General features: G+C 34.0%; 1 protein-coding gene across 1 annotated transcript in view; it reads left to right on the top strand.

The window, feature by feature from the left end:
- LOC113509471 (uncharacterized) overlaps positions 1-19,812 on the top strand; it is a 149,195-nt gene that overhangs the window by 123,710 nt on the left and 5,673 nt on the right. The window contains exons 4-7 of the mRNA XM_052893529.1: positions 2,135-2,236; positions 6,420-6,528; positions 12,016-12,127; positions 17,421-17,599. Of these exons, the coding sequence (XP_052749489.1) occupies positions 2,135-2,236; positions 6,420-6,528; positions 12,016-12,127; positions 17,421-17,599 (502 nt within the window). The remainder of the gene's footprint in view (positions 1-2,134; positions 2,237-6,419; positions 6,529-12,015; positions 12,128-17,420; positions 17,600-19,812) is intronic.

Consider the following 19,812-nt stretch of genomic DNA (forward strand, 5'->3'; position numbering starts at 1 on the left):
TGGCCTGTTTTCACTCCTCTCATCTATCACCCTTCACTGGTGCTCCGCCAGCGTATCCCGATTAGCGCAGGCGGGGTTACCAATATAATTTTCACCCATCAAAAAAAATGTATACAAAGATATCTTGCCCTACCTTGAAAAATAATCTTAAATACATCAATAACACTTGCTACTATTTGAAGTGAGATATAAATATAATTTTTAATATCACAGTGCTAAGGAGTAAAACTCTTTACAAACCCACTCGGCTATCTGTTGTGATTTCATTTCAATACGTTATTATACCTCCTTTTTCTTCGTCTAGATCTGAATCTAGATTTGTACCCAAGCATCAAATATCTCAATATGGCGTAGGCTTATTTACCACCTCAATAGTACAAATAAATATAAAATTTTTTCCCCCCAAATCGGCAAATAGATTTCCAGGACTTTTATCCAATCACGAATTTATATTAGTTTTCACTGCGTTTCGCCATGTGTCATAAAATGAACGTCCAAAAAAAAAATCGGCCAAATTACTCCAAACCTATTTCCACTCTTTCCAAGAATTTCCTTTCTCCAAAATTTCACGAATAGAAAACTTTTCATCCAGAATTGCGGAAAAAAAAATACCCAATCTGGCAACACTGAAAAGTAAGCACGAGTATGTGAACATTCAATAAATATCGTCTGTGTAGGTAGCAAATTCGATTCAAATCCATTCCGCTATTTAGACATAATTGAGTAACTAATATACAAATATCTTTACGAAAATTCTACACGATATACGTTTTTATTACCAATTTACCCTCTTTTGATGTGTTGTTCCTTTATTTACTTTTGAAAAGTGACGATTATGCAATGTGTTCTTAAAATAAAATCATTTATTGACTTTATAAATAAAAAAAAAAGTTATATTCAAGCAGCTATATTAACATTTTTCAATAGTCATTCTCTATAGGGGAAAAGGTTTGTTAGTAAAGGGATCTAATTTACCCATTGCTAGCAATACATCCTATCAGGTCGACTTCCACACGGTTCCTCCTGGGAACCATCTTGACTAATTTATCGTTGAATTCCTCACGATGGGCTAACTTACCTGCCTTTTCATCTTCACCAATCATCCTTCACTGTTCCTAAATTGTCCAGAATCTAGGAACTTATTTACGTAAAATATACTTATAAACCAGTTATGAAGGTCATCTCCGTATTTATTTGTTTGAACACATAATACATGTAATATACATAAACTTAACACATTTTATTGTGATATGTAAACGTGTAATGATCCCTATTAGTAGTAAGTAGTAACTAGTCAAGTTTTATGTACGTACTCAACAGTGCAGTGTCGTAAAACAACAACGGTGGAAGATTTTCACGAGAGATTCGTATAAGACTACGGCAACTAGATGTAGTCCCAGTTTACTGCCTATTTCAGTTAATGACAGAGTAAACGTTCAGTTAAATCTCTTAGCACTATTACAATTGCATTGTAAAATACATTAGTGCTATTTTTATATAAATCACTAACTCACCTGCTGGGCTATAGTGTAGGTTGCCTGTAGACGAGAACAGGGTAAGGGGCGTCACAGGATATACGAGTACTGTGATGCTCTTGGTATTTCTCACGTGTTGTCATTAATTAGTTATTATAGATTAAGTTATTATATATCTATACTTTACTATTTCTTTGCTATCTTAAATTTATTATTTTTTAGTTAATTGTTAAATCTTAAATTTCTAATCAAACTATAGTTGCGTACAACTTGTTTTTTTTTTTTTAATTAATGCTAATGAAATGGTAACCCCGCCTGCGCTATCGGTATACACTGGCGGGGCACCAGTGAGAGAGGGTCAAATGGCCCATCGCGACAAATTTGACAATAATTAATCATGATGGTTTCCAGGGGGAACCGCGTGGAGGTCGACCTGACAGGATATATTGATTAGTAATAAGGATTAATGTCCCCATTACTAACAAATCAGAAGATTTAAACCCCCCGCGTATAGCTTGTTGTCGTCGGGTGTAAGCCATGTGGTCCCGGCATAGATCATTCCTTCCTTTAAAAGAAGACTAAGGGAACTAAATATTTGAGGGATGAGCAGAGTTCCTCTATAACTATCTCATTTGTTAAAATTAATGATTTTGTTTCAGGTATCCTGGATTAGGAGAAAGGACTACCACCTCCTGACTGTTGGTCTGACCACATACAGCTCGGATCAGAGATTTCAAGCCATACATTTACAGCACTCAGAGGTAATTAGGATATAATATTTGAAAATGTCTTAAAAATCAAAATGTCTTGACTTAAAAAAAAATATTAGGTGATTAAAAAAATTGGGATTTTTTCTTATTTTTAATGTTTATAACAACTGTCAGTTTAATAGTGTAATTCGATCGAGAAAGATCGGCTGGTTTTGGAATCAATTCGTTATCCTTAATCAAAAGCAGCTGTGACACGAGCAAGCCAGACTGGTTTATCTTTTGTTAAAAGTTTTGTATGTAACCATTATATTTCAACTATGTATAAGAAAAAGAATTAAGGAAGTCAATCCAGTTTTTGTTAATATAAAAAAAGAAGGAAAACAGCATTTTTTTCTAATAATATCAATTTTAAGGTCTTATTCCTACTTTTGAAGTAACCTCTAAAGAGAGAGGTCCTTAAAGTTTTATGATATTTGTATGGTCTTGTCGTTTACGCAATGATAAAATTCTGAGCCGATTTTGAGGTTTTTTTGTGCTTAGTACAGTTAACTCAGATATTGGTTACGTGCAAATTTCAACACATCTGAAAGTAGCTATAATTTTTTAAAGAAAGACCGAAATTATTTTATGCATAACTAAAAAGTTAAGGGAGAATAAACTTTTCCAATTTTTAAGCACTTTAGTAAACTTATATTTCCGTTAAGGTAATTTTGTAAATAAAAAACCAAAGTGACTGACACACCCCGAAGGATAAGGAAGTTGAAGTGGCAATGAGCTGGTCACATAGCTCGTAGAACCGACAACAGATGCGGAAGAAAGGTTCTTGAGTGACCCCTTACGGTCAAACGCTGTGTAGGATGACCTCCCCCCCCCCCACTAGATGAAATGACGACCTCAAATACATTGCTGAGCTAGAATGGCAAAAATACTGTATGTATGTGTATTAGTAATGATTCCACGTCAGCTTGTTTGCCATTCTAAGTTATATAAAAAAAAAATAGATGAAATGACGACCTCAAATGCATTGCAGCAGGGAAAAAAGGATTATTAGTAATGATTCGACAGCCTCATTGCTAGCAATACACGCTGTCAGATCGAGCTCCACTCTGTTCCCTTTGAAAGCCATATTGATTAATTATTAATCGATTGGCCACTACGGGCTAACTGACTTACCTTCATCCTCACCTGTCACCCTTCACTGGTACCCTGCCAGCGTATACCAATAGCATAGGCGGGGTTACCATTCCATCTTCATCCATAAAAAAATGCATTGTAAGGAGCGAGTGGATGTTGGTGGTTCAGGACATTAGGACATTATGGCAGTATATGGAAAGCCTATGTTCAACAGTGGACAGATAATGGTTAATATAAAAATGAATTTATAAATAAAAAAAAGGATAGAAAATTCTTATTTTGTACAAAGGAAATTTTTTTCACGAATTAATCTCTCGTCAATTTCGTTACAAATCAGTTGGCTGGCAGAAAATCCGATTAATTTGGCGACTGTAAACAAAATTAATTGGGCAACCGATAAAACCAAATTTCTGGTGAATTCGTATCGATATACCAACGGATCTGAGTTCACCCTCACTTTTCATCCCTTATTAGTATCTGCGAGTGAAAACCAATAGTAAAGTAGAATCACTATTTTATTTTAATCCATGAAAAATATATTTCCATAGATTCATAATGTTTACATAGATTGTACATATATAATATAGTCCTGTAGCTGTTTTAATAAAACTTAATAAAAATATAAACAATTGAATCATTGATCAAACTATAAAACTACACGCTAATATCTTAATTAAAACAGGAATGGTAATAAAAATATAAACAATACTCTGTTAGGTTGAACTTTCTATCAGGTGGACCGTCAGCTTGTTTGCCATTCTAATTTGCATAAAAAAAATCTAATTGATCAAAAAATTAATTAATTAACTGAATGTTTATATTTATTACTAATTTAATTTTAAGATTATTTTTGTGATAAATTTAACATAACTTAATTATGTTTTTATTAAATAATATTAAGGCAGACTACGCAAATGCATAGCCGAAAACAGCCCAAAATTTTAAATTCTTGGATGGGTATAACTTTGTATTATAAATCACATACAGATTTACTTGATTGGTCAGTGTGTATTTAAAAATCAAAACTGGATATCAAAATGTTATAATTATTTATTACGAGTCTAAAAACTAGGGCTCTTTATTTTTAAGTGATTTAAAAAACACGAGGTTCGTGAGGCTCAATTCAGTCGTATTTTTTTATACTTCGCATCTCATAACTCCGTCAGTTATAAACCGATTTCGAAAATCCTTTTTTTATCTAAATATAAATACTTACAGATTAGCTCCCTAAAAGTTTTATCAAAATGGATTCAGTAATTTAGTTATTAAATCAAAATAATTGGTTTTGCCACGATTGAAAACAATGTTTTTTTTTTTGGAAAACAATTTTAAATTATATTTAAAAAGAATACAATTCAGTCTACAGTTAATTGACCGTTTATTTTTTGCATTATTTTTTAAGTCATTGCTCCATCTACTCGTATATAATCTATGCACACTTTCTATAATAAAATACAGTCATGATGAAAACACGACTTTATTAACACTAATTATGTGAAACAATAAAAATAGCGAGCAGCAAAGAAGACTTAAAAGATTATTTCCATAAGCAATTAGCGGGGCATCCTTTTGTTTTTATTTTGAAACAATCTTGCAGATTTAGCAAAGTATTAACGTCTCCCTTTACACGAGCGGGTAATAAAATAAAGGTACCTTAATGTAAAAAAAAAATTACTCAAAAATTCATATTTTTTTATACAACTTAGAATGGCAAACAAGCTGACGGCCCACCTGGTGGAAAGTGGTAACCGTCGCCTATAGACATGAGCAGTACCATGGACGTAACAGAGTATACTGTTTCGCCCATGATACCCCCCATGCGTTGTCATTCCTAAGGACTCTGGTGTTATTCCTCTGTACCCAGTAAATTCACGCCATATCCCACCCTTCAAACCGAAACACAGCCATGCAAACACAACATAGAGGACGGCTACTACTTTCCATTAAATGGCCATGAGTTTGTTTACTGTTCTCAGTTACATAAAAAACCCCTAAAAATGAACTTCGATATTAACACCACCAATTTAAAAATGCACCACCGAAGAGAGAGAAACATTTTAAATTAACTAGTCCTTGCATTAAATATTGGAACTAATTTCGTAGCTAGACAGAATAAAAAGAAAAGGACCAAAAACAGATCAAGGCGTTTATATAGAAATCCTGATTTTTATTTGAAGAGACAATTTCGTCGTCCCAACGGACATGGTATTGGCACAGCAAATATTAATACTGAAAAGTAGGGATTAAATTTAATTTATTCAGTTTAAAAACGGACTGAAAATAGAAAACTGGAAAGGAACGTTCTAGTCAATATCTGCGAAGTCCATATTGTCCCTAATTGTAAGGCAATATGCTATTCCATTGGGTCTTAAATTAACGAAGTTGTTACACAAAAAAAATATGATATTTTTATCTTTATACAAGTAATATACGCCAAGCTCACACGCACACGCACACACACACGTACACACACCAGAGGGAGAGTTTGAACAAAAGTCGATTGCTTGGGTACCTCTGTCACATTCGTGTTTCAACCGTAAAGCAGTTGTGTTTGCATGGCTGTGTTTCGGTTTGAAGGCTGGCGTGAAGGGATATGGCGTGAATTTACTGAGTACGGAGGAATAACACCTGAGTCCTCAGGAATGGCAACCCGTGGGGGGTATCATAGACGAAACAGTATACTCTGTTATGTCCATGGTACTGTTCATGTCTAAAGGCAACGGTTACCACTTTCTATCAGGTGGGCCGTCAGATTGTTTGCCATTCTAAGTTGTATAAAAAATAAAAACACACACACACACACACACACACACACACACAGAGAGAGAGAGAGAGAGAGAGATAGAAATACATGCACGCTCACACGCGCGCGCACACATCACACACACGCAAAAGTGTTTGAGTGTATAGAATAAATTTTCTGTATTAAAAATACCCTCTGTAATTTTTTTTTTGACTAGTTACATATATTTACATATATTTTCTACTTTATCATTACTTGTTTATTAGTTGTTTATAAATATTTAAATAAGTTTTCTTTTGTGGAGTTTTTAGTGTGATAATTATACTCTAAGTGAGAATAAATAATTTTTTGTTACAGGATTGGACATTAAAAGTGCGATTCGTGCAGAAACGAGATGCTGGCATTTACGAATGCCAAGTATCCTCACATCCACCCACTAGCATATTTCTACGTCTCGACGTAGTCGGTGAGTCCAATTTAATATTCGAGGACTGTACAAAAGACGTCTGCTTGAGTAGCCATGTTCCATTCGTGTTTCTGCCATAAAATAGCTGTGTTGTGAAATTACATGGGTATGGAGGCATAACACTGTCATCATCATCATAATCAGCCTTCACCTGTCCACTGCTGAACATAAACCTCCCCTTTGGGGGGGTTTTGCCAGTAGTCGCCGCGCTTGGTAGCCGAATTAGCAACCGCAGTTAGACTTTGAAGATATTTTAAGAGGAACGCTGCTCATACCTCACCCTCCCTTAGTCGCCTCTTACGACACCCACTGGAAAGGAGGGAGTAGCCCATTCTATGCCTGGACCACACGGCCAGAGCCAAACCACGGGATAACACTATAGTGCTAAAAAATGGCAACGCATAAGTGATATCATGGAGTCGTGATAATCTGCGATTATGTTTCACCCCTCAGGGGTGAGGCAGTTAAATTATAAGGTACAAAGGTATCTATAATCTTGAGGATTGCGATGCATATATACCATGGAGTTATGGTATTCTATAACGTCCATAGTGTGTTTCATCTTTATAGGCGACTATCATCTATTGAGTGAACAGTGAGCTTGTTTGTTAAGTATCAATATGAAAAAACCCACGCATGAATAGCTTATTATTTCTATAATTAGGTAAAAAAACATCTCATTATAGCCCATTGAGAAGTAGAGAAATATACAATATATTATATATTTCGAATAATAATTATAATAGCAATATTATATATATATATATATATATATATATATATATATATATATATATATATATATATATATATATATATATATATATATTTTCCATTGAACTGTTGAATAATGATAATATTTTAACAGGAAATTAAATATATTTCCTTTTAAAAAAATTCTATTTAAAACGTATTAAAATTTATATGGACCAGTGAGAAAGGGAGTCTAATGATTGAAATAAAAAATGAATGGTCACATTCAATTTGGAATTAGCAAATATTTCGCGTAATATATATACGGCCCACCTGATGGCAGTGGCGGATTTGCCCTAAGGCCCAGTAAGCTCGGGCCTAGGGTAGCCAGATATTAAGGACGGCCAATCGTGATAAAAAATACACTGAACTAAACTTTCTTGTTATCAATAAATAACTCCAAATACGTAAAAGAAACCTCGGAAAATATTACAAACTAGCAGATATTATAGTTAACTAAATTCATGAATCAATTTCGATAAAAGTTGACAAAAAAGTAAATTCATTGTGTACTCGATATGATGGGTGCTGAGAAAGAGGTGGCTGGTACTTACTACATGGCCTGGGGTCTAGGGTGACCAAGACTGCAAATCCGCCACCGCCTGATGGTAAATCCCATAATTACCTGCAATACCAGGGGTATTACGCGCACGTTGCTGACCGTGAAGAAATCACTTTACCCCTTTTTTGTAAAACCCCATGCTGTAGTCTCTTGGAAAAACCTCGACAGTCATTCCAAAACCTGAGCGTTCTTGAGAGAAAACATCTCTTTCAACAATATATTTCTCGGTATGCCCAATGGTTGACTGGTAGAGAACACCGTCAACTGTTAAGTCCGCCATACGTACATAGAATTTCACTGTGCATTGAAGTTTAAATAAATAAATAAATATATAACGATTGAAATTGCAGAACGATCGTTAGTCGCTGAAAGCCGTCGCCTGTCACTGTACTGTAACTATACTCAGCGCATATTGCACTTGAGAAGTTATTTCCGTATACCTTAGCTTAGAATTTTTCATAAAGATATATTTATTTTTAAAGTAGCTATTTCTTACTGACAATTTATGATTTATTTTATTTTAAACTACATTGAGTACACATATGTGTCCTCAATAATATTTTAAATGTATTATATTTATTTATTTATAAAAACACTAACAGAATATTGTATTAAAACATACATATTTTGATTATATAAATAGAGCCTTAAGTCTCAGAAATGAGTCAACTTTTTGTCTGCAAATTGTCAAATTGGCTGACTCGTTTTTTTTTTTTTTTTTTTACCAGTGTTCTATAATTATATTCTGACCTAAGAATTGTATTGTTTAATAAATATTTACACCTTAAAAAGGTGCAGAATTTATATGACAAAAGAAATATAGAAGTTATAAAGGAATCACTCATAACTATTTATAATTTGTGCTTAAGTGAATTAGTACTAAACTAAACTAAATAACACTACATGTTAAAAACAAAAATTCCAAATTAAACGTAGATTAAATAAAAAACTATTTATAACGCAAAATTGTATGAAAAAGTTGACATGTTTTTTCTCGCAGCATTTGTATGGAGACATTCTATCTATATAATGTAAGGTTACAAGTGATTTGATTAAAAGATACCTTAATCAAACTAAGCATATATATATAGATATATATATATAACAAACGACACGTGTTTCGCTTCCACACGAGGCATCTTCAGGCAAATTATTGAATGAATGAATGAGTGCGTGAACAAAATGGCTGTCGAAGATTGATGGCTAATATGGAAGGTTGTGGAACTTCTGGTAGTAATAGTGAATGAATGAATGAATGAATGAGTATACTTTATTTGCATTATACAATATAGGAAATAAGCAAGGCAATTTACAAACACAACGATACAATTGTATAAGTACAGTAAGGCGGTCTTATTGCTGAGAGCAATGAGAGCAAGTGGTGGTCGATCTTCTAGTGTTGGCAGTCACATACATATTAATGGTACTGGAATTAAACCAAATAATCCTAATCAAATAACCAGTTTATGAGTTAATCCATTACAAAGTAACATACAAAAAAAAACAAATATTTCCTCTTCATAATGTTACTAGCTTTGACCTGCAACTTTGTCCAGGTGGCCGGGATAAAAAGTAGTCTATATCTTTTTTTATCCCATACATTACGTGTATACCAAATTCCATAGTATTGTTTAAGCTGTGAAAGCGCTATAAGGTAATAAACAAACTTACTTACTTACTAAATACTATCGTGAAGCAGTTGTGTTTGCATGGCTGTGTTTCGGTTTGAAGGGTGGGATATGGCGTGAATTTACTGGGTACAGAGGAATAACACCTGAGTCCTCAGGAATGGCAACGCATGGCGGGTATCATGGGCGAAACAGTATACTCTGTTATGTCCATGGTACTGCTCATGTCTATAGGCGACGGTTACCACTTTACATCAGGTGGGCCGTCAGCTTGTTTGCCATTCTAAGTTGTATTAAAAAAAAACTTTTTATGTTTCCGTCTTTTAACTAGCCGACCTCCTTTTCCCATCATTTCTTATTATATACATTCTCGTTTTTATTCCATTTCTTTAGCCATCACATGGTTACCATTATATTATTATTTCTTGTTCATTTTACTGATGATATCAGGATATGTTATCTCTTGTTATGTGAATTATCCACCATTATTTTGGCTTTCTTCTTTTCTTGGATACATGTTCCAACTTATTCTTGTCTTTTTCAATCTTTTAACATGCCTAGTATCGTCATTATAACAGCCTTTAACTGTCCACTGCTTTGGGGGATTTTGCCAATAATTGTCACGCTTGGCAGGCGGATTGGCAGCCGCAGTTAGATTTTAGAGATGTTTTAAGAGGAACGCTGGTACTCATCTCTCGCTCTCCCTTATTCGCCTCTTACGACACTCACGGGAAAGGAAGGCGTGGCCTATTCTATGCTGGGGCCACACGGCCCATACGTAGCATACTTCATATTGTTTGTATCATAGGCCTTCCCCCAATAGAGCCAATGATACAACAGAAAACATAGAAAAATAGTACTAAAGAAAGAGGCAGTAGATTTTATAATAACAATTTTCCAATGCATCATTATCTCTCATCTTTTTTGTTTAGCAGTGGACAGTTAACGGCTGGCATGATGATGATGATGATGAACACACATGATAAGACTCGGAAAGACTTGAAATAGAAAAAGAATGACTGCTTATGTGAAACATGAAAAAATATTGGTCTCAATAGAAGTGATTTAAAAGTGTTCAACTGCAAAACAACAAATATAATTTTTATTTATTTATTTATTTATTTTTAGATAACTGGGATCCATTCTTGTTAGTAAGTGTACTTAAAAACTATGTTAATACTTAATTACTAATAATAATCTAGTCCTCTCGGAGAGCATTTTCACGAGAGGACTGTCCAATTTATTAACAAACATGTTCAGGATACTTTTTATTAGATAATTTCCCCAATGCACTCTTTCTTTTCTTAAAAAAATTGTATTCTATAATTTAAGACTCTACTGTAAAATAAAGTGTTAGAAACATACAAACAAATAATGAACCTATGTTAAGCTTGCCTTATACATATGTGCAAAACTTTTATTGGCTTTTAAATTATTTTGTAAGTGTATAATTATGTACTGTTAGAGCTGTCTGTTTGTCTTAAATAAATAAATATATAAATAAAACTGCACGACCTATCTACCCAATACCGTAAATATAAAACAGTAGGATTATTTAAATTTCCAAGCGGGTGAATTCCTGTGCGCCGCGCACAGCGCCCTCTCCATGGCCGCCGCCATTCACAGTAGAATTTTAATTATTTTTAGGATGTCCCTCGGAGCCCCTTCTATTGTTCCCACTGAAGTTTTAGCTCAGGTCAAGTAATTTACATATAAATATGTTATAAAAGAAAGCCAAATAAAAAGTTAAGCCAGAAGTCATTCTTTATTGTTATGAACAAAATATTTATATTTGGATAAAAATGTAATTTTTAATAATCCCGAACAGGGCCAGAGATGTTTTTTTTTTTTTACGGAAGTCGGGCAAGGTGGATTAAAAAAAAAAGAGATTTTTAATTTAACCATAATATATTTTATTTATTTATTCTCCACCAGCTTTTTGCTTGTTAATTCGTACGCATGGATTTCAAAAACAGATAAACCGTTGTAACAATCTATTTCTAAATGGCATTTCGAGATAAAATATACATTAGACTTTATGGTAGACTTTCAGGAATACAACTGTGAGTTCCGCGTGTAATATGGTGCAATAGTTTTTGCATGATGCCGAAACAAATATATATAGACAGACAGACAAAATTTGTATAAATTGTTAAACATAAAATTTTTCCTTTTTTCAGTTTTTTAATTATTATTTTAGTGTTTTTAATTTTAACTAAAATTGCTTTTTTTATTTTATTTATTTATTTATTAAATACAAGAAATTTACAAGAGCGAGTGCATTAGACCCCGCACTAATGTAATACGTAAACGTTTATTATTTTAAAAACTTCTTTCGATTTCGCGCCATTTCGTATATTTTTTCGTGTTCATTATCAAATTACAATGTGCAATAAGCTTTCTTTAACGTAATCGTGAAAACTATGAAAACTTTAGTTATTACAATGTTCTTATATAGGATAGGTACTTAACTTAGTTAAATAACTTAACTAGGATTCTTCCAATATGTATGTAAATAGAATTAATTGAGTTCTTTTGTTTCAGAGGCGAGAGCACAAATCTCGGGGCCGACAGACAAATATCTCAAGCCCGGCTCCACACTGAGGCTCCAATGTTCCGTAGTGCAGACAACGGAGGCGCCTGCCTTTGTTTTCTGGTAGGTTCCTATTTAAATACACAATTAGGACTTAACACGATGAAAATGCTTTTACAGGTATACAGTACCCACATACTTGCTTCTTTATTGCCGACGTTTCGATTCGGATTGCACCGCGTCGTGGTCACGACAGGACTGAAGTGAGCGGCGTAGTAGCAGCTCGCGCTTTTTTTCGAGTACCCTCACACTGTCACCATTGTTCTCTAGAACCACCCTACACACCGCATTCACGATAACCACAATGCGTTTAAACAAATTATCGCATGTTAGTGTACTAATCACTGGGTTCCATGCTGATGAAAGCCTAAATCTTCCGTAATGAAATTTTTCGGATTTTCCCTAATTTCAATTGTTTCACGTACTATCCCAGGATAACAGTGACGCTCATATATATATATATATAATAATGAGTAGATAATATTTATATTATTATATGTATTACATCTCCCATATCTAGAACTAACAAAAAATTTTTCATCGTGCCTCCTACCAAATTGTTTATAATTACTCCTCTCCATCCAAAGTTGCCTGCAAGAGATCGCTCTTAGCGATAAGGTCGCCCGTTGTTTTCTCATTGTGATTATTTCTTGTAATTATTTATATCTATAATAAGTTTACTATTGTAATCTTTTGGAGGAAACAATAAAGAGTATCTATCTATCTAAGAGTATCTATCTCAGTAGATAGAACCTTTGGGTCATGCATCACGACGTGGTGCAATCCACGTCAAAACCTCAGCAATAAAAATCAGAAGTATGTAGGGATTGTTAGCAAAGCAGTTTGACAGCCCCACTGCTAGCAATATGCCCTATTAGGTCGACCCCCACGTGGTTCCCCCTGGAAACCATCGGGAACAATTCTTGTTGAATTCGTCACGATGGGCTAACTGACCTACTTCATCCTCACCTATCATCATTCACTGGAGCTCCGCCGGTGTATACCGATAGCGCGGGTGAGGTTATCATTCCATTGCCACCCTTTAAAAAAAAATTTCATCACCAGACCTCAAGATTTATTGCTTTCTAAATATAGATATCTGTGTTGCGTTCTTGTTCTTGCAGCTCGGAGTTAGTTTATGCTATCATAAGCTTGCAATTAGCCTAAATTTCCCCTTAATTACCTTGTTGGCCTATGCAAGAGCATTGCCAAATCCAGCTGCCAAATTAGCCTCTATGTACTGTCTATTTAATTAAACAATCAAATAATACTTTCCGCTTACTGAAATTAGAGTAGAAGATCAAGTTTCTCTTTTTTTTTTTTTACAATAGTTGTTAACATAATATACATTTACATGTTGTTAACAATAGTCATTTGTTATTTTTAAAACACACTCACATGCAAAATTTCAGCTTTGTGAACGCTTACTTCTTAATAAGGAATATTTTATAAATTTTAAACCCGTAATTGGCTGTAAGTACTTAAAATAACACTAAAATATTATACGTTTTTAAGAGCCGTAGATTTTGTAATAAATTATTAATAAGTTTTCTCTAAAATCTTTATTGTGCATAAAAAATATGTATGAATGAATGAGTATACTTTGATTGCATTATACAACATAGGAAATAAGCAAGACAATTCACAAACACAACGATACAATTGTATAAGTACAGTAAGGCCTATGTACCTATACAAGGAGTATTTATACAGAATGTGCACATACAAAAGGCGGCCTTATCGCTAAAAATCAATCTCTTACAAGCAACCTATTTTTTTAAATACAACTTAGAATAGTAAACAAGCTGACAGCCTACCTGATGGGTAGTGGTAACCGTCGCCTATAGACATGAGCAGTACCATGGACATAACAGAGTATACTGTTTCAACCATGATACCCCCCATGCGTTACCATTCCTGAGGACTCAGGTGTTATTCCTCTGTACCCAGTAAATTCACGCCATATCTCACCCTTTAAACCGAAAGCCATGCAAACACAACTGCTTCACGGTTGAAATACGAATGGGACAGAGGTACCCAAGCAATCGACTTTTGTACAAACTCTCCCTCTGGTTAATAGCACACATACAACAGAGAACATAGAAAAATAGTACTAAAGGAAGAGGCAGTAGATTTTAAAATAACAATTTCCCAATGCATCATTATCTCTCACCGTTGAAAAACGCAAATTGTTCAAACAATTTTGAAATCTATATACGTCCATAACTTCTCAAACTGCAACTAAACAACTGGAATAACATTAAAAACACATTGTAGAACATTTTGTTTTGAAGAAACTATCTCGAAAGTTGGCGAAACTTTGAGCATTTCCGATATCTTTGTTTCATACTTCGAACTATGTTCTTGTTGAACTGGAAGTAGGAAATTTTGAACTCGCATTCTCATTTGTATGTGCATCCCACCCTCCTCTCTCCTGATATTACATACGTAAAAGTTTCCATGTTTGATGTGAACAGATTTCAAATTTGAATATCAAGTCATATATATTTGTATGTATATATAATATATAAATATATAGGTATGTATTTTGTATATATTTATAATATTGTTCGGTATGATATTTATATTAACAGGTAATTTTTTTTTTAAATAATGTATTTTCGCCACCACTGCCTTCAAATGCTTTCCGTTTCTAATATTTTTTTTTATGAGTGTTAAAAAAATGGTAACCCCACCTGCGGTATCGGTATACGCTGGCGGGGCATTAGTAAGGGATGATAGGTGAAGATGAAACCAAGTCTCCTAGTCCATCTTGACGAATTCCAGAAGAATTAAACCATTACAATTTCCAGGGGGAACCATGTGGTGTTCGACCTGATAGGGTATATTGCTAGCAACAGAACTAGTAGACCTCCATTACTAACAATACCTTTTCCTCTTTTATCTAATGGTTAGCTGGTAGACAATGCCATATGGCATTGAAGTCGCTATTTATACAAATTTTATTGTTTAATAAAGAATAAATAAATATATAGCATTTATATGTATTTTTTAATATCTTACTAATATAATAAAATTGTGTTCAGACGATGTCTGTACCTGACACAAGAGACAATTAAGAATAATTTATGTGAATGGTCTTAATAAAAGCAATAGAAGCAATATTTTAGAAATGTTGACTGTCTAACTGTCAATATATTTGTTCTGGCAACACCCAAAAAGTGCTGCACTAAATCAGATGCGGTTTTCACAGTTATATTTCCAAAGATCTAACTTAAAAACTGATGTATACTTTATCTTGATACGTCATGTAAAGGTACAATATTTATATGATTTTCCTAAGTCTAAAATCCACGCGTGCGACGCAGCTGGCATAAAACGAGTTATACATAATTCGAGTACACGATATTAGAATACAAATTTCGAGTATTTACGATACTCGAATATTACTCGCGTATTTATTGTAAGCGTACTACTGTCCGTGCATCCTCATGCATTCATTTTTACCTTGTGCATCTAGTTTAAATTAATTTTCCCTGTACAGTATTATAAGGGGAATTTAAAAAAACGTATCCGCAAACATTTAAAAGACTAGCAACGCCCAAACAACTCCTCTCATGATGCAAGTGTCCAGGGGCGACGGTGGTCGCTTTCCATCAGTCGTCTGCTCGTTTGCCTCTTTAACAATAAAAAAAAAAAGTTTTATGATTCCATTTTATCCTTTCATTATTCCTTTAATAATAACCAAAAAAAGAAAAATGTTTGAGTATTATCTTCCTTAAAAGTGAGTTTTTGGAATTAATTTAAAAATTATACGAGCTTGTTAAATAGTCGAATATCCACAACTACTCGAATATAAAACTCGAGTATGTATATAAACTAGTTACTTGTATAGACAAATCATTATAATTCGTCATGGATACATCCATTATTTTATTTCAGTCCAATAAATGAGTTTAGCGTTAACACTCGAACGAGCCATTAGGTTTGCATCGAGACGAATGTGAATACTTGTCTTATCCGCTGACACTGAAAAGGGCGGGAATCGAGAATCGTTTGACAGTCGAATGACAAACGTTTGACACTTGAATGCGCGGGAAACATCGAGTGTTATCGCATTAAAAGTGCTCCAAAGGCTTCGTTTCTAATTAAATATTTTAATGTTGTTATTTAATTTAAAATTCTAGGAAGTAAACATAATATGTATTTCAAAATATATATATTTTGAAATTATTATATCAGCTATTAACAGTTCACTGCTAAACATAGGCCCTTAATAAGTTTTGCCAGTAGTTGCCATGTTTGGCGTGCGAATTGGCAACTGCAGTTCGGCTTTGGTGATTTTTTAAGAGTTGTTTTAAAAACTAAACTACTAAACCGATTCTGATAAAATTCCTATGGAACTAATCTGTTAACATATTCTTTCAAACAAAAGAGGGTATTCCAAATCGGTTTTAAAGTGATGGAGTTATGAGGTCACAAACATAAAAAAAAATATAACCGAATTGAGAACCTCCATCTTTTTGAAATCGTCTGGGCCCATAACCAGTAATAAAAAGATAGGTTTTAAAAGAATAGGTGTAATTCAGATCAGAGCAATAACACAAGTGAAAGTTAAACAAAAGATTAATTCCATTTTTTTAAGAAACTGCCAGATATTCTCACTAAAGATCTAACAAAAATGAATAATTTACTTACTAAAAACACAATCTAAAGAACTCTCTTGTGAATATTCAATAGAAAACAAACAAATAATTCTAGATTGAGGAAGGTAAATCCATTTTCTTGGAAGTATACCTTTTAAAAATAACTTACAGCGTCTAGTTACTGAGTCTTGTTAAATGAAAAACAGTAAAAGACTTTAATGGGATGAAGGCATCGTTACTCTGTAACACAATATCTGAACGGTAGTTTAACTAACACCTGAACATTGGAAAGTCTAAAAATATCTAACTAGAGAACTGTTTAAATGAGTTTTTATAACTGAGAGTTCTAAGTTTTTTATGCATCTTAGATTAGAATTTCAGTAAGCTGACGGCCCGACTGATGGAAAGTGGTAACCGTCAACACTAAATGATTACCTGTAGAGACGTCATGAATATTTATTTATTTTATTTATTTATCTTTTATTGACCACATTACAAAAAATGTTTGATACAAAAGGCGTACTTAGTACTATATAGCATTTTCTTCCAATCAGCCTTTGGCATAACAGAAATGTAAACATATAGTGAAAAATTGAAAATTGTTGTGAGTAAACACAGAAGTATATATAAAAAAAATATGAAACATACTAGTTTCTTGCCCACTACTTTGCACGCGTGGATTTTAGATGTATAATGGTTTGTACACAATGTGGTTTTAAACCCCCTAATTTACTATTCCATCTGTCCAGGTACCACAACAGCAGAATGATAAATTACGACATCGAGCGAGGTATCAACGTGACCACGGACCCTGCGCAGAGACTGTCCGACCTCCTCATACCGGCTGCGAGCGTCTCGCATGCAGGAAACTACACTTGTGTTCCTAACAACGCAGTGCCGGCGAGCATATGTGTCCATATATTTAATGGTAAGTATTATGAAAATGGCCATGTAAGACCCGGCATAGAATAGGCCACCCCATCCTTTCCCGTGGACATCGTAATAGGCGACTAAGGGAGCTTATGTTGAAAGGATGGGCAACAGCGTCCCTCTTAAAACATGACCAAAAGCTAAACTGCGTTTGCCAATCTATATGCAAAGCGTGGTAAATACTAGCAAAACTTCCCTTATGGAGGAGGCTATGTTCAGCAATGGACAGTTAACAACAACACCAATTAAAAGTAAATTGCAGGCAGTGAATACAGTTCTATATGACAGTCTATGGAGAGGTCTATGTTCAGTAGACAGATAACTACAGATATGATGCTGAAGATGAATAAAAAAATATATTTAGATATAACCCGAAGAATAAGCAAAGTGGTAATGGGTTAACCTTATAACTCGGAGAACAGACAACCAATGTGGAAGAAAAGATCTTGAGTAGCTATCCGATATTTACAAAAGCAGCCTAAGACAGTCTCCTACTCGATAAACTGAGAGTCTCAAATGCATTGCAGGTAGTCAGTGAATACAAGTGTCTTAAGACCATTCCTTATAGCAATCTAAGCTGGAGGACTCTGGCGATTACGAGCTGAAATGATGATAATGATTATGAAAGTACTAGAAGTATGGGTATAAATAATTGTCTGTATATAACATGAGAATAAGATGAACTTGCTGTTTTTCGCTTCCGACAATTATTTCGAATTTAACCGGAAGTCTTCTTCCGGAGGCATACGGAGTACGGTTTCCATCGCACCATCTTGTTATTTTTAAAGTTTGCCGTAGTGTAGATACATGAACAATGCTTATTTAATTAATTTTTAACTCTTCTTCTGACTCTTGGCTAACTGTTGGACCATTCGTTATGAAATTAGATATATGCATACTCTGTGGAAAAGATTTCGATCACGAATATCGTCAGTTTATTCGCTATTCTAAGTATCATTAAGAAAAATTAAGAAAGATATAGCTTATTTTTTATCACAGTCAATAATCCTGATCTCGCCAATGAAAGTACTTGCATATACTTTGTTCTCCTGTTATATCGTGATGATAAAATTGTAATAATGATTGTTAGAAACGACTATTAAGCAAAACATAGAAACATAGAGAGAGAGAAATAAAAGAAAAAGCAGGAAAAGAAGCAAAACTAGAAGTAAAAACCGTTATTAAGATACACGGTTAACGTGATACGTTAATATCCTTCCTTTTGGATCTATCCATTTCTACAATTAGATCCATAAGGACCATAAGGAATTGTTATAATTATGATAAAAACACAACGTAACATTTCTGACTTATCGATACTTTAGTAAATAAATTTTAAAATCCACTATAATGTTGATTTCCTCGACCCAACGACATTCGGGCACATAAAAATGCCAGTTTAAATGTCAATAAATTTGTAACTGGACTATTTATTTGTTTTAAAACGTTTACAGTAAACACATTCACGGTTTAAAAGCCATCTGAAAATATTGGGAGTTGGAGAAAATTATGGGGTTTATCGTCGATAAATCAATGGTAATTGTAATTCATCAACCACATATAAAGCGATGATGGATCTTGTTGATTTTTTAAAGGCTGTTACTGAAATTATTACTCAGCTCACATAACAGGTTTACGCTAGTTGGCCAGCAGTGATAACAAATTGGTAGCCATAAAGTCAGGTCCGTTGGCCTTTCGGAATAAGCTCGTCAAGGATTAACCGTAATAGTTTCCAGAGTGAATGGCACCTGACAGAATGTGGTATTAGCAGTAGGATTGTTAATCTCACCGTTATAAATAATATCTCCTATCCTGCATCTATATATTGAACCGTGGAGAAGATGGAAGAGAATGAAGACAGAGATGCCAATATTAAGAAACTTGTCTGGGACAACAAAGAATAACTGAATATATATTCAATGCCCAAGGAAGTATACCTCTGTCCTATTCGTGTTTCTACTGTGAAGCAGTTGTGTTTGTATGACTGTGTTTCGATTTGAAGGCTGGGATATGACAATGAATTTACAGGGTACAGAGGAATTACACCTGAGTTCTCAGGAATGGCAACGCATGGGGGTATCATGGGCGAAACAGTATACTCTGTTATATCCATGGTACTGTTCATGTCTATAGGCGACGGTTACCACTTTCTATCAGGGAAGCTGTCAACTTATTTGCCATTTTAAGTTGCATAAAAAAAGAAAAAAATAA

This window comes from Galleria mellonella, unplaced genomic scaffold, assembly GCF_026898425.1.
Source record: "Galleria mellonella isolate WM207_F2 unplaced genomic scaffold, CSIRO_AGI_GalMel_v1 utg176, whole genome shotgun sequence".
Lineage (NCBI taxonomy): Eukaryota > Metazoa > Arthropoda > Insecta > Lepidoptera > Pyralidae > Galleria > Galleria mellonella.